Source organism: Phyllobates terribilis, unplaced genomic scaffold (assembly GCF_046119375.1).
Source record: "Phyllobates terribilis strain yellow unplaced genomic scaffold, ASM4611937v1 Scaffold_5__5_contigs__length_657084704, whole genome shotgun sequence".
NCBI lineage: Eukaryota > Metazoa > Chordata > Amphibia > Anura > Dendrobatidae > Phyllobates > Phyllobates terribilis.
This window is the reverse complement of record NW_027362765.1, coordinates 96,916,666-96,932,095: the sequence shown is the minus strand read 5'-3', so window position 1 is coordinate 96,932,095 and position 15,430 is coordinate 96,916,666. Positions and strand designations below refer to the sequence as shown.

General features: G+C 47.0%; 1 protein-coding gene across 5 annotated transcripts in view; it reads right to left on the bottom strand.

Moving 5' to 3' along the window:
* CEP131 (centrosomal protein 131) overlaps window positions 1–14,588 on the bottom strand; it is a 32,808-nt gene extending 18,220 nt beyond the window's left edge. Inside the window, exons 1-15 of one of the 5 annotated variants that reach the window (XM_073682581.1) lie at window positions 14,420–14,588; window positions 11,937–12,116; window positions 10,571–10,653; window positions 9,554–9,668; window positions 8,127–8,248; window positions 7,084–7,197; window positions 6,742–6,882; window positions 5,842–5,959; window positions 4,729–4,845; window positions 4,468–4,633; window positions 3,467–3,561; window positions 3,206–3,373; window positions 2,928–3,134; window positions 2,416–2,553; window positions 1,025–1,150 (exon numbers count right to left, since the gene is read on the bottom strand). In XM_073682581.1, coding sequence (XP_073538682.1) covers window positions 1,025–1,150; window positions 2,416–2,553; window positions 2,928–3,134; window positions 3,206–3,373; window positions 3,467–3,561; window positions 4,468–4,633; window positions 4,729–4,845; window positions 5,842–5,959; window positions 6,742–6,882; window positions 7,084–7,197; window positions 8,127–8,248; window positions 9,554–9,668; window positions 10,571–10,653; window positions 11,937–12,110 — 1,884 coding nt within the window. In that variant the 5' untranslated portion in view covers window positions 12,111–12,116; window positions 14,420–14,588. Of the gene's footprint in view, window positions 1–1,024; window positions 1,151–2,415; window positions 2,554–2,927; window positions 3,135–3,205; window positions 3,374–3,466; window positions 3,562–4,467; window positions 4,634–4,728; window positions 4,846–5,841; window positions 5,960–6,741; window positions 6,883–7,083; window positions 7,198–8,126; window positions 8,249–9,553; window positions 9,669–10,570; window positions 10,654–11,936; window positions 12,117–14,415 lie in introns of all 5 variants that reach the window. The other 4 variants (XM_073682578.1, XM_073682576.1, XM_073682579.1 and 1 more) reach the window with 4 other exon arrangements.
* Window positions 14,589–15,430: the final 842 nt, after the last annotated feature.

Here is a 15,430-nt window from a genome sequence, read left to right as displayed (position 1 = left end):
CCAGTGATTGACCGCAGCATTTAACCCCTTCAAGACCAGGCCATTTTCGTTTTCGCTTTTTGCTCCCCTTCTTCCCAGAAGAAGTGGCCACGTTAGGGCTTATTTTTTGCGGGATGAGTTGTACTTTTGAACGACACCATTGGTTTTAACATATCGTGTACTAGAAAACGAGAAAAAATTCCAAGTCCAGTTAAATTGCAAAAAAAGTGCAATTCAACAGTTGTTTTTTTGGGTGTTTTTTTTTTACCATGTTCACTAAATGCTACAACTGACCTGCCATTATGATTCTCCAGGTCATTACGAGTTTGTGGATATCAAACATGTATAGGTTCTTTTTTATTTAGTGGTGAAAAAAAAAATCCAAAGTTTGTTAAAAAAAAAAAAATGGCGCCATTTTCTGAGACCCATAGCGTTTCCATTTTTCAGGATCTGGGGCCCATTTTTGCGCGCTGAGCTGACGTTTTTATGGATACAATTTTGTTGTAGATACGATGTTTTGATCACCCGTTATTGCATTTGATTGCAATGCAGGGGCGACCAAAAAAACGTAATTCTGGAGTTTTGAATTTCTTTTTCATTACACCATTTACCTATCGGACAAATTATTTTCTTATATTGATAGATCGGGCAATTCGGAACGCGGTGATACCAAATATGTGTATATTTGTTTTTTTTTTAATTGTTTTATTTTGAAGGGAGAGAAAGGGGGGTGATTTAAACTTCTATATTTTTTTTCTATTTTTAAAAACATTTTTCTTTTTTTTTTTTACTTTATATTTACTGTATAGATCAGCTGTTATGTGCCCGGAAAGTTGCGGGCTCAGCGCCAGAGCCCGCACCAAAGGGAGGGAGCAGATGTGTGTCGTACTATTACGGCACACCTTGGAAAGGGGTTAAGGGTGTAACCAGCAGCGATCTGAGCTCTCACAGGTCTCCGCCATTAGCAGCAGGTGCTGCTGGTATAACAAAGCGGGCACCTACCATGTGTGGAGCGGGCACTATTAGGGCTCTATTGATTATTTACCTGGTCGATAAAGGTGAGGTGCCTCTGTATGGTGGCCTCGTATTGCTCGCTCTGCTGTTTCAGCTGGTAGCTCATCTCTCTCTCTGTTTGTTTTACGTGTCGTACTGTTAATTCACGCTGCTGCGCCTGGGAGGGGGGCGTAAAGAGAAAACTTATCCTATATGTTCACATCAACCAGATGATTTATCTTTTCTTTTTTAAGTAGCAGCTAAGAGCTTCATTTACCATGCTACCTCTGCAGCCATAGAATTCAATGGTAAATTCTTTCTTCCTGCAGCTGCCAGTAGGGGGCACCCACTGCATACACATTTATGCAACTCACATAGAAGTCAATGGGAGCAACCCTTGCGGCGGCTGTGATCAGACGTTTGCAAGATCGCTCTTCTTTTGGGAGACCATTGGACAATGTGAGACAGTGGGAAAGTAGGCAATAGAGTAACCTGGTGGCATAGTATAGTCGGCCTAGGCAAGCCTGTTTGTCTCTTCTCTGCCCGCCCTCAAGTCAATGGCAATTTTGGCCTAAGCTGCAGATTTAGAGGGTGACAAAAGAATGATCACTCTGGGTCTGACCTTTGAGACCCCCACGGATCATAATGGGGTCCTGTGTCCCCATGTGAATGGTGCAGTAATGTGCAAGCGGGACCACTGCTCTTTTCACTACATGGGAGCAGTGGGTCCATCTGTGCACTACTGATCCATTGACACAGATCTTAGGGATCCCCACTCTTGATAGTCGGCCCCATTGTTGGCACATTTTTCATCCATCCTGTGGAAAGGTGATAAAAGCTTATTACCTTAGGGCCCCGTCACACTAAGCAACGCTACAGCGATCCCGACAATGATACGACCTGTCAGGGATTGTTGCTGCGTCGCTATGTGGTCGCTGGTGAGATGTCAGTTAGATCTTCCCAATGACGCAACAACGATACGGCGACCCGTAACGACCTGTATAACGATGTCGGCGGTCGTTGGGACCCTGTCACATAGCAGCTACTCTGACGATTCAGACCTCGATGAGGGACGACTTCTCAGTTGTGAGTCGCCAACGAGGTTGTTGGTAAGATGTCAAACACAGCGATGCATGCTACCCAGCGGGGCCTCAATGATCAAAAAATGGTCCAGGCCATTCTGACACGACCAGCGATCTCACAGCAGGGGCCTGGTCGCTGCTAAGAGTCAAACGTAGCGAGATCGCTACTGAGGTCGCTGTTGCATCACAAAACTTGTGACTCTGCAGCGATCTCACTTAGTGTGACGGGGCCTTTAGTAATCAGAGGCAGACTGGGTGCTAGGAACCTGGGCCTGACAACCTCACTATGGCCCCAGGAAACAGATTTTCAGACACATCACATTGTCACCAGGTAGGGGAACCTCGGCAAGGAGATACTCACTAAAGCCGTCTGCAGAAGACTCAGCGCCTTCTTCTTCTCCTCCAGCTCCAGCCGCATCTTCAACATGGAACTGGTCACCTCGGTGGCAACAGCCGATGCCTGCTCCAGATGATTCAGCTCGGCCTCAGAGAGAAGAGTCTGCGCCCAAAATAAAGAGGGACTATATAGGGACTGCTGCAATCTGTAATGGGGCCACCAGAGGGCAGTATTACACTATGTAATGAAAAGCAAAGTGCAGGTTCATAGCAAAGAGATAAAACTGGAAGATACTGCAGGAAAGCGGAGACAAACCTTAAAGGAGTAGTATTAGATTTTCCTACATTCAGCGACACTATTGAGCGGTGTACGGAATAGAACATCATCATTTGAGCTGCAATACCAGTTCTGGCCAAACAGAAGAGTGGCGCTGTTATCTCATTCACCTGCTCTTGTGTTCTCATAGGAATCAATTAGCTTTCATGTATTTCTATACAGTGAGAGTAAATATCTGATCCATGTTGTGGGCTACTCACCCCTCTGTGAGTGTTGGACCCCGAGGACCGCGGCCTTTCTTGTTCAGCTTTTTCCATTTCATCCAGAAAGCTAATGATGTTCTGCAGCTTGGCCTCGGACAGCAGAGCCGCCGCTCCACCAGGAACCTCCTTCTGCTCCACTTGTCTGTTATGGGTCATCTGACTATGACGCTCCAGGTTATCGGTCGTAAGTGAAGTGTCTGCGTCCTGGAAGAGAAGTGGTTAATACACACCTAGTCTGACTCTCCAGCTACCTTCCAGCCACAGGCCCATCTTACCCCATCGATCCAGTGAAATTTGTCTTTGGCCTCTGTTCTTATTTCCAGCAATGGTTCGGGCTCCTCCAGCTGCTTCAGGGTGTCCAGTAGATCGGTCAGGGTGGTCTTAGACTGGGCTGAGGCTGCTACATCCACTTCCCCCAGTATATGGTCAGGAGTAGACAGCGCCTGTGGGAAAGGAGGAGGTGGTCCAAAAAGCAATATTAATAGCAGACCGAATAGCACAATATGGACGATGGACGTGTCACGCAATACACTAACCTGGGCACTGTGCTCGCTGCTCCTGTAGTCTGGGGACGGCTTGAAGAGTGGGATGACCGAATTATCATTTTCCAGCACATCCTGAACTCTGGCACCTAATAGGACAGATAGGAGCACAAGCCATGAGTATCTCATATAAAGGACTGTTGGTATCAAAATCATGCACCACAGACCATCATCTCTCCTAATGCATTCGCTCTGTGGCTATAAAAATCAAGAGGCAACTAAAAAATACACGTTTACCAGATCGGTCAGCAAGACCGCCCTAATAGGGTGTATGGAAAGGGAATGGCATAATGAGATGTCCCCGATTAAAGGGTCTTCCCTACCTAGAATATGTCATCGCTATATGACTTGTCAGCGTCCAATCTCTGCACCTCCACTACCTGACCACCCACTGTGCCCCTGAGAAACTGCCCCACAGCTGCATTCACTTCAATGGGGATATACCGCAAGTTGTCCGGAGGACACTGTAAAGGGGGGGAAAAATGAAAACTTCATTTTCAGGATGGGTGGTAGTCCTTAAAAGGTCAAACACCGACCAATTCTCCCATCCCAAAAGATATGACATTACTTTGGAACATGTAAAATCCCCTTTAAGGAAATAGTCCCATCAACTATCCATAGGATGGTTGATAACTACCTGATGGGGATGGTAGTCTGACCGGTGGCATGTCAGAATGGAGTGGTGGCCGGACATGCTCGGTCTCTGATTCATTCATGCTCTATGAGGGACTACCTGAAATAGGCGAGTGCTCTACTTGGCTGTAGAGAATGAATGGAGGAGTGGTGTGCACGCCCGGCAACATCTACATTTAGAAGGGGCATTTAAAATCCTGATTCTAGGGATTGTTGAGGGTCCTAGCGGAAGATAAGCAGGTTATCACCTATCCTATGAGTAGCGAATAACTTCTAAAGATGGAAATAACCCTTTGACCCTAAAGTGATGTGTGAATCTAGAAGTACAGAGCGGCACTATCATATCCTGTGACATCGCTTACCTGCATTATTATTATTGGACTTGCTGCTTCTCTGTAATGGGGCACTGAGCAGATTCCTGCCGACCTTCTTCTTTCCCACCTTCCCGCTCTGTTCCAGCAGCGCCAGCTCCTCTTCTACCAGTTTCTGGGCTTCCAGGGCTTTCTGTGCCCGCTTCAGCTGCAGCTCCTTGGATTGAAGAGCGACATCAAAAACACTATGTAGAGAAGGCCACGGACTGCCCACCGTACCACCACTGAAGAAGTGGGGGAATCATCACCTACCTGGACGGCTGCCCGCCGGGCTTGTCGGGCTTTCTCTTCTCGGATTCTCTTGCGTTCATCGTCTTTGGACTGATGGGAATTTAGGTAACTGCTGTCATCTGCCTGATGCTGCCGCTCCTTTAAAGAAGAAGAAGAAAATTTTAACATCTTCAAGTCAAAGAGGAAAAGGATTTCTACAGAGGTTCCCAGCATCTGGGAAGTCACAGTTCATATCAACCCTTTGATAGCGGAGTAAATCTTTTGTGTTTTTATTTTTTCCTCTGCATTTTCAAAGAGCCGCAACTTTTTTATTTTTCCATCGACGTAGCCGTATGTTGTAGTTTTGAAAGACGCTGTTAATTTTACCATATGGCACACGGAGAAAAAAAATGTGCAGTTCCGCCATTGTTATTATGGCATTAATATTGCAGTGGGCACAATTCTCCAGGTCAGTATGATTACGGAGATACCAAGCTTGGATTGTTCGTTTTACTATTTTAGTGTTTTAAAAAAAATTCTGAACTTTGTAAAAAATTTAATAAATAAAATTTAGCTGGTGTCACTATTTTCCGAGACACAATGTTTTTTTTATTTATGTGCCAAAGGACCTGTTTGTGTTTTTTTTAATCCCAGTCCCCATAGGGAACTTGAACGTGCGATCATAACCTATACTGCAATACCACAGTATTGTTGTCTATAGCAAAAAAACGTGGTCCCCTATGAAGACAAGACTTTGCAGGAAAATGAACATGGTGTTTTTGGCAACTCACTGGCACCCTACAATCACATTGCGAGATGGGGCAGACGGGCGCCTAAATGCTGCTGTCGGCTATTGAAAGAGGCATTTAAGGAGTTAACAGCGATCCTCGTGCGTGGAGCAGGTCCAGCTTTTGAGCTGGCTCCACACACCCTGACTCGGCCCATGGCTGATATATTAACCCCTTAACACTCCCAATAATATTTGGGTTTCCAGGCATAGTGAATAAAACTGAGGTCCGATCACAAGGGGTCCCCGTTCTGGGACTTCTATGGACACTGACTGAGCATGTGTGACCAGCTCTGTATTAGAATCAAGGGGGTCCCTGTGGGCAGGTCCCACCAAACACCAAGATATGCCAGGTTATGCTGATTTACCTCTTTTTTGGAAGCCAACATATGCCGTAGAGCTTCCTCCCCAGATCTACGCTTTTGCCGCTGGCGCCTGTACCAACGTTGAATGGTGATGGCAGCATTGTTCACCTGCAAAATAAACCTGTGCAGGAGACGCCCAGGGTCAGCGACCGATTATATCTACCTGACATACATTACAGAGATATAATGTATAACCAATTAGGTGAAGGGAATGGTGACAGCAGTAGGAGAGGAGTGTGCTGATCTTGCAGGAGGCAGTGACCTGTGCACATACTTTACTGTTGCTTGGGACAAAGCTACACAAGTTATAGAAAGACCAATGGGGGTTATACAAACTGAAAATAAATGTACATCAGCACAGAGTATTTCAGGAGGGGAGCATGGTGGAGGTAGTCACCCTTTTACTCATGTGGTGTTACTGAGGGGACAGGATGAATACTACAGTGTAAGGAAGAGAGTGGTGAAAACCATGAAGTCACAGACAGAAAGTGGAAACATTACAATATCCAGAAGCACAGAGTATTTCAGGCAGAGTGTGGTGATCTTAGCGGTCTATGTTATACTAGTGAGAAATGGAACTAGGAAATTAGACAGAAAGTGGAAGTGTCAACGTTCCCCGTAGCACAGAGTATTTCAGGGGAAGAGTGTGCTGATCTTGTTGCAGGCAATGACCAGTGTACACATGTGATGTTAATGAAGACAGGGCGAGTATTATGATTTGAGGAGAAGTATGGTGACAAACAAGAGGTCTCAGACCGGACACAGCAGAACAGAGTATTTTAGGAGAGGAAAGTTCAGACGTGCCCAATAAGTGGAACGTTACTGTACGATACGAATAAAGGAAACGTGGGGTGGGAATTCACCAAATATTTAAGCCCGATAAGAATGAAGGAAAGCACTGACCGCTCCGCCTCTTCCGCAGTGACCTCTTTCCGCCTCTGGGCAGCGCCGATGTTACGCCCCAGGTTGTTGGTGCTGGACAGATTTTTCTGGGATTTCTGGAAGCGGCTTCCTGATTCTTCACCATTGGGCGTCCTCTGATTACTGGGGAGAATGAAGAAGAAAGGTGCAAGGTATATTATATGAAGGAGAGAAGCAGCTGCGCAGATCTCCAAGCGCCGCTTATCTCAAAGAGAAAAAATAACTATAAAAAAAAATAAAAAATCAGACCCTTTTTTTTTTTTAAACTTTCAACTGGGTGTAACGCTAAAGCCCCATGTACCTCGTCCACTAAGAAAAACTTACTTTAGAGATGGCGGTTTCTGATTGGAGCTCTTGGCAGCGAGTCCTCGATCCCCAGATGAATAGTTATTGTGCACCATCGTGGTTACAGTATTTCCTACGGTCCCTTTGTTACTCCTAAACATAGGGAGAAAAAAAAAAACAGAAATATGTGAGGGCCAGTCTCAGGCGTCTTTTGCCATCCAGGAAATGCCCACACACTCTGCGTGCCCACACGAGGCCGGGCAATGTCCTGCACCAGGAGAACCCAGGGCCACTGCACCAGTGAATGGTCTGACAACAGTTCTGAGAATTTCATCCCAGTACCTAACAGTTGTCAGAGGGCTGTTTGGCACCATGAAAAGGTTCCCCCACCCCAAGGATGTGCCCCCCCAAGAACATCACGGACCCACCACTAAACCAGTCAAGCTGGAAGATGTTGCAGGCAGCGCAACGTTCACCTTGGCATCTCCAGAATCTGCTCTCATCTGTGGACGGCTCAGGACACCAATTGCGGACCTGTCAGGCTCCACTAGATGACGTCAGACCCACATGCCACCCTCATGGAGACTGTTACTGGGTCAATATTATGCACACCAGGGGGCGCTGGCAGCAATAGGGCGCTGGCAGTGCTCCTCCAGTGCCTCCTTGCACAAAGGAGCATATAGCGGCCATGCTGCTGGTTAATGCCCTTCTATGTCCCTGTCCGGCTCTTTTGGCCATCTCCTGCTCCGGAGACTGTGACAGAAGACTCAAAAGCCTAGTTGTGGCGGCATATATGGATGTGCCATCCTGGAATAGCTGTGAAACATGAATGAGCTGCGTCACCACCTCAAGCTACCAGTAGTGACAAGGATGCCAGCAAAATGGAAAAATAAAGAACAAGCAGTTAGGAAGGATAAGGAGATCGTAATTATCTCTGGCCACCATTCCCTTTTTGGGGGTCTTCTTGCTGTTCTTCTCCAGCGCTTCTGTTGTTACTTCCAGCTTCACAAAAACAGGCGACACTTATTCACAATCGCTTCTATACAGTATAATGTAGGCCAAGGCCATGCCGAATAAAATACCTGTTGTTTGCTGGAAAATTGGGTGCCAGGGCGGGCATGTCTCTCCTCTTCATGCTCAAGCTCTGAACAGAGCTGGCACTGCGGGCACTTGAGGGTATAGGAAAAGCACGAGGTTGGTCATCCTGTGAAACAAGGCGGCATAAAATTAGTCACACCCTTAAATTATAGTAAATCCTATAGTATACGCAGCAGTCAATCTAATGCCCGCAGGCAGGGGTCACGTCATTCTACGTGCACATTGGTGCGCCCATGACATGACCACAAGGCACTGATGGGTTGCCTTGACGGCTGTGGGTCTGCTGAAGACCGTGACTGTGGCATTACTAAGTATAGTAGAAACGATCAGAGAATCGCAGGTTCAAGAACCTGCAGAATGTAACAGACACCAGGAGCAGCGGCGGAGCAAAGTATGAAGATTTGTGTTTCTTAGGCTGTGTGCCCACTATGCGTTTTTTAAGCGTTTCCGCATCATTGTGGAAAAATACGCAGCACTACCAATTATTTTGCGCAATCGCTGCGTTTTTGCGGCCATTGACTTGCATTGAATCACTTAATATCAGCATGACAACATGTGCACATGCGGATATTAAGCGATTCAATGTGCGGTAGGTACCCAGGCCTGGAGAAGAGAAGACTCTCCTCCAGACCCGGGTACCACAGTACCTGTAAAAAAAAAGAATTTAAAATAAAAAAATACATTATGCTCACCTTCTGATGTCCCCCGGTCTCCACAGCGATGCGTCCTGGCTTCCCGGCGGCTCGCGATGGTCTAAAAGGACCTTCCATGACATCATTTAGTCATGTGACAGGTCACACAACCATTGACGTTGGCGGTTGCGTGACCTGTCACATGACTAAATTACATCATGGAAGATCCTTTTAGACTACTGCGAGCCACCCAACACACCGGATGCACCGGACAAGGAGACCGGGGGCCATCAGAAGGTGAGTATAATGTTTATTTTTTTACCATTCTTTTACTATTAACTTGGTCACACTATATAAATCCATAGCAGTTGCATGGATTTATATAGTGTGACCAAGTTGTCAAGCACTTTCCAAGTGATGCTAAAATCGCTTGGACAACCCGCATGTGAAAACACATGTGAAGAACGCTTCACTTCCGCTTGTCCCTGGCAGGAAAAACGCATGTACAATCCGCATGTACAATCCGAAAGGTTTTTTTTTCTGCCAGGGAGATGCAGAAACGCTAAGGAAAAATCTGGAGCATTTCTGCATTGTGGGCACATAGCCTAATGGGGGTTTGTTTAGACTGGATACAACTGTAAAACTCTCAGATGTGAAAAAAGTAAAACAGAATGATTTCGTTCACCGACACGGAGCAGAGATCCTACAAACACAAACTAGAAAAATAAGCTCAATCCGGTCCTAGGACAGATGTGTCAGGTAATTTGTTGGGGACGTACCAGTATATTCCACGTGGCCTTCTTCTCCGGGGGTGTCTTGGCCAGTCCATGTAGCTTCTTCCTTCCTATGGTGCTGCTCTCAAAAAAGGTTAAGAAATCCTCCCGCTGCTCCCCGCTGAGTGAGACGAGAGGGCAGAAGATTAGAAATGGCTGACACCGATGACACCATTACGGCCTCCACCAGGGTTGTCACCTAGCTCTCCCACAGTCCTGAGTGGCAAGTTCTTTTAAGAAACCTGGGTGACAACCCACATAGAAGGTGTAATATCCTGCATCTGCGTAAAAAGTAGACCTCCTAGGTGTCACATTAACATCCATCTGCCTGCCCACGGACTACAAGTACCAACTTGCCTTGCTGAGTGCAGGTGGGGATGGCAAGCTGGGCTTTGCACAGCAGGGCTGTGGAGTCGGTTAGCCAAACCTCCGACTCCTCAATTTCCATGATACCGACACCGACTCCCTCATACATGGCTCATGTTTAAGTGATAAATTTACTATAGCACAGATTCATCTCAGCTAAAAGTCTAGACCCTTAGATCAGGAATAGGACAGACATTTATAGGACATTTCATAACTTTCCCAAATTCTTCTGAAAAAATATTCCCCACAAACTGCATGGAACTACTGTACCCAATTTATTATATATTTTAGGAGTTGGAGTCGGTCCATTTTATACCGACTCCACAGCCCTGTTGCACAGTGATTACAGGTTGCACCCCCCTCCAATCTGAGTTGCTAATGTAGCACCTGACAAGGGGAGGGGAGATAAGCCCCCCACCATCACCTTTTGTGTAAAGAGAGGAAGGAGATAATCACTGGGGTCTGACAATGAGTGGTCCGTCCCCCAGCACCTCCCCGCAGAACATCTGTCACATTCCTGCAGCTATGAGCGGCATGTATACATATCCCCGGGGGTAGCAGCTGGGAACAAAGGTCAAAGGTCGGAATATGAACAAGCCACTAATGATCTGCCGTCCATCCGTCCGGACAAAGGGCAACGCAGCCCTGGAGCCTTACCTGAACAGTGAGCCGCTGCCTGGCGTCACCTGGGTGGTACTGTTGGACCGGCGAAGGTTATTGATGGCTCGGGGCGAGTCCTTCTGTTCAGGAGAGAAATTAGGTGACAGTCAAAGCAATACTGGTGGAAAGGGGTTACGTTTTACCTAAATACATCTGCCTTTTAATCGACTTCTAGAAACTCAATTATCCCAGAAATTACAGTGAAGCTTCGCCGGTTTAGTGCCTCATACCCTTACCGTTTCACTGCAGAAGCACCTCAACAATGAGAACAGGATGCAATTCCAGACACAGCCTGATGTTTGCAAATGGGCGCCACTGTGCAGGGAAAATCTGCAAGAGCAACCTCTACACTCCAGATCATAAGGGTCCTCACTTTATATAATGGTTATATCCCTGACATATATTTACATCAGATGGGCGAACTTTGAAGCCGCTCCATACAGCAAGTGTCCCCCGCGTTATACAGCCAGGACCCCATAACTGCTGCCATCTGACTGCAACAGTTTTACCTCTTAGATGCCGCTGTCAATAATGACAGCAGTATATAAACGGTTAGGGAAGGGGATGGTGGGATGTTTCCGATGGGTTCAGGGAAGTCAGAGAGCTACTGATGGCCCCATGACGGCCACATTGGCATAACTATGAAGCCAGGCGTGTAGTTGAACTATGTAGGAGACTTCACCTCCCCAAAAAAATGGAGTAAAAAAGTACTTGTATAGACCACAAAATGAAGAGGAAAAAAAAAACAACTACGGCTAGCGACCAAAAAACAAGAAAAAAGTTACGGTTCTTGGAATACGATTGCAAGGTTGTTTTTTTTTAAATTCTTTTTTAAGTATTAAAAAAATAAAAATGAAGAAAATATAATATATATATATGTGCAATACATATGCTATTGCTATGCATACACACATGTATATGTACAGTAATTGCAAAATGAATGTCATAAACACAAAAAAAAACAACAGCAAAAATGAACTTTTATTTTCAAGTCTACTCCACTTGGAATTTTTTGTTCCCATTTATAAGATATGGTGCTGTTCAAAATGGCAACTCATCCTGCAAAACTCACACGAGCCCTCGTATGGCGATGAAGATGGAAAATTAAAAAAGTGAATGCTCTTGGAAGAAGAAAAGGAAAAAACACAAGAGAACCAATGAAAATTGGCTGCTTCTCCAAAGGGTTAAAAAAAAAATCCATATTATTTGGCTAACCTGGGTTCAAAATTATATTCCAATTAAATTCATTGAGCGCCCTCTAGTGGTGGCTGCAGGATGTTACAATGTTATCACTTGGCCGGAGCCCTACAAGCAGCAGTGATCCTCATCTATACTTATATGGTGCGGCGCGGCGACTTCTTACCATCTGGTTTCCTTTGCTCCGGGTATCAGTGATGACGGAGATGGAACGGGAGATGTGCTTGGCGCTACCGGCGCTGCTTGGACGCCGGCTCACGGACACCTGCAATCCGGTTAGGGCGAGCTCCCCATTATTCTCCCCACCCTGGGGGGAGGGGGTGCCGAGAGGATTCTGCATGGGCACCTGTTGGAAACACAAATGTGAAACCTGTCACCTTTTCTTACACATCACCCCGGTCACTGATCTATTACAAGGTCCAGTAATGTTTATCAGGGGGACAGGAAGCCAGGGCACCATTAACCCCTTACCAACATATTACATATTATTACACCCACTGTCGGGTCCCCATCTTTGAAGCAGGTTTAGGAGCTGAGCCTGCAGCTTTCCTGGCAGCCCCCAACTGAATGTAACAACAGCAAACAGAGCGGCGCTCCGTCAGCTGCTGTCAACCCACAATCAATCTCCGACAGCAGCATTTAAAGTGTGCGGCTCAGGGGGTCGCTATCATACACACCCAATGGCACCCACACAAAGCAATTGCTTGATGCACATGGGATGCCATAGCAACTGGGGTCTGCTGAACACCCCCACACCAGCCATTACAGTATTAATGTGACGACCAACCTGTGTCTAGAATTCAGAAAATATTGTGATTTTCATTATATAGTGCTACATTGTGATAGTGCCACTCTCTAAATTAGAGGCTCAGCCTCCAGGGTGCAGGTACCAGTCTCTACATTAGAGGCTCATCCTTCTGGGTGCAGGTACCAGTCTCTACATTAGAGGCTCAGCCTCCCAGGTGCAGGTACCAGTCTCTATATTAGAGGCTCAGCCTCCTGGGTGCAGGTACCAGTCTCTACATTAGAGGCTCAGCCTCCTGGATGAAGGTATCAGTCTCTATATTAGAGGCTCATCATCCTGGGTGCAGGTACCAGTCTCTATATTAGAGGCTCAGCCTCCCGGGTGCAGGTACCAGTCTCTATATTAGAGGCTCAGCCTCCTGGGTGCAGGTACCAGTCTCTATATTAGAGGCTCATCAACCTGGGTGCTGGTACCAGTCTCTATATTAGAGGCTCATCATACTGGGTGCTGGTACCAGTCTCTACATTAGAGGCTCATCCTTCTGGGTGCAGGTACCAGTCTCTACATTAGAGGCTCAGCCTCCTGGGTGCAGGTACCAGTCTCTATATTAGAAGCTCAGCCTCCTGGGAGCGGGTACCAGTCTCTATATTAGAGGCTCATCCTCCTGGGTGCAGGTACCAGTCTCTACATTAGAGGCTCAGCCTCCTGGGAGCGGGTACCAGTCTCTATATTAGAGGCTCATCCTCCTGGGTGCAGGTACCAGTCTCTATATTAGAGGCTCATCCTCCTGGGTACAGGTACCAGTCTCTAAATTAGAGGCTCAGCCTCCTGGGTGCAGGTACCAGTCTCTATATTAGAGGCTCAGCCTCCTGGGTGCAGGTACCAGTCTCTACATTAGAGGCTCATCCTTATGGGTGCAGGTACCAGTGTCTATATTAGAGGCTCAGCCTCCTGGGAGCGGGTACCAGTCTCTATATTAGAGGCTCATCCTCCTGGGTGCAGGTACCAGTCTCTATATTAGAGGCTCAGCCTCCTGGGTGCAGGTACCAGTCTCTATATTAGAGGCTCAGCCTCCTGGGAGCAGGTACCAGTCTCTATATTAGAGGCTCATCCTTCTGGGTGCAGGTACCAGTCTCTATATTAGAGGCTCAGCCTCCTGGGTGCAGGTACCAGTCTCTATATTAGAGGATCAGCCTCATGGGTGCAGGTACCAGTCTCTATATTAGAGGCTCAGCCTCCTGGGTGCAGGTACCAGTCTCTATATTAGAGGATCAGCCTCATGGGTGCAGGTACCAGTGTCTATATTAGAGGCTCAGCCTCCAGGGTGCAGGTACCAGTCTCTACATTAGAGGCTCATCCTTCTGGGTGCAGGTACCAGTCTCTACATTAGAGGCTCAGCCTCCCAGGTGCAGGTACCAGTCTCTATATTAGAGGCTCAGCCTCCTGGGAGCAGGTACCAGTCTCTATATTAGAGGCTCAGCCTCCTGGGAGCAGGTACCAGTCTCTATATTAGAGGCTCATCCTTCTGGGTGCAGGTACCAGTCTCTATATTAGAGGATCAGCCTCCTGGGAGCAGGTACCAGTCTCTATATTAGAGGCTCATCCTTCTGGGTGCAGGTACCAGTCTCTATATTAGAGGCTCAGCCTCCTGGGTGCAGGTACCAGTCTCTATATTAGAGGCTCAGCCTCCTGGGTGCAGGTACCAGTCTCTATATTAGAGGATCAGCCTCATGGGTGCAGGTACCAGTCTCTATATTAGAGGATCAGCCTCCTGGGAGCGGGTACCAGTCTCTATATTACAGGCTCATCCTCCTGGGTTCCAGTCTCTATATTAGAGGCTCAGTCTCCAGGACTGATGTGCAGACAGACTGTGCCCTGTATGAGTAAAGGTAGCACTCACCCACCTTTGGTCTCTTGCTTCTATAACTTCCGTTTGCCCCCAGGGTGTTTGGGTCAGTACGACCCCACAACCTCCTTTACGGCACAGAACGGACAGTTACTGACAATGTTACACACAGACTTCCATGGCAGCGACACACAACAACCTAACAACGTGTCAGGACTGGGTGCTCATTGGCTGGCGCACAACCTCACTTGCACGTGATTGGCTCTCCATCCATCAGTAACACGGAGGGGCGAGGCTTCCCTCGGCAGTTTGGTGGAGACCACAAAATGGGCGGGGCTCGTTTACGTTTTGTCTGATGCTGATAAAGCTTCTCTTGTTTTGTCTCGATTTTCGCATTATCGCATAAAAATCGCTTCGATTTATCCATGATGTTGCCAAAACCGCAGCATATGAAAGCACTGAGTGAACAAACACCTTGTTTCAAGCAAGATCACTAGTTGTTTCTTCCATTTGGCCCAAGCCACAGCTCTCTATGGGATCTGCCAGCATTTTAATAAATACTGTCTGACTTGGCTTTAATCTATTGCACAGCCAATATGTAGAGACTGCAGACTTGTGAATCTTCACATTGCGTGCACTGCGTCTGCGCGCTCCGGTGCCGGTATGTGATTTGCATACATGCGGTCATGTGCCGACTAGACGTGCGCGAATGTATTGAGAGACTGGACAAGTCTAGTCGGCATGTGGTCAGAAGTATGCAAATAACATACTTGCAGTCACATGACCACCCGTTCCCAGCACTGGAGAATCCTGACAATGCGCAATGCGGGGATTCACAAAGAGGCCAGACAACCCCTTTAAGAGGTTGAAAAAGGGTTGTGATGTCCATTCAGGCAGCAAGATTGTGGGGTGCAGAGGACATTGTCATGACAGCTGGAGAGTCTACTGCAGGCCTCCCCAAGTATGTTGGTACGCCCGTTTGCAAAATGTAACCAATAAATAAGAAAAAGATAGTTTATTTTATCCTAGCCCCCCTTTTCCCAGAACATAAAATCTAAAAATAAAATTA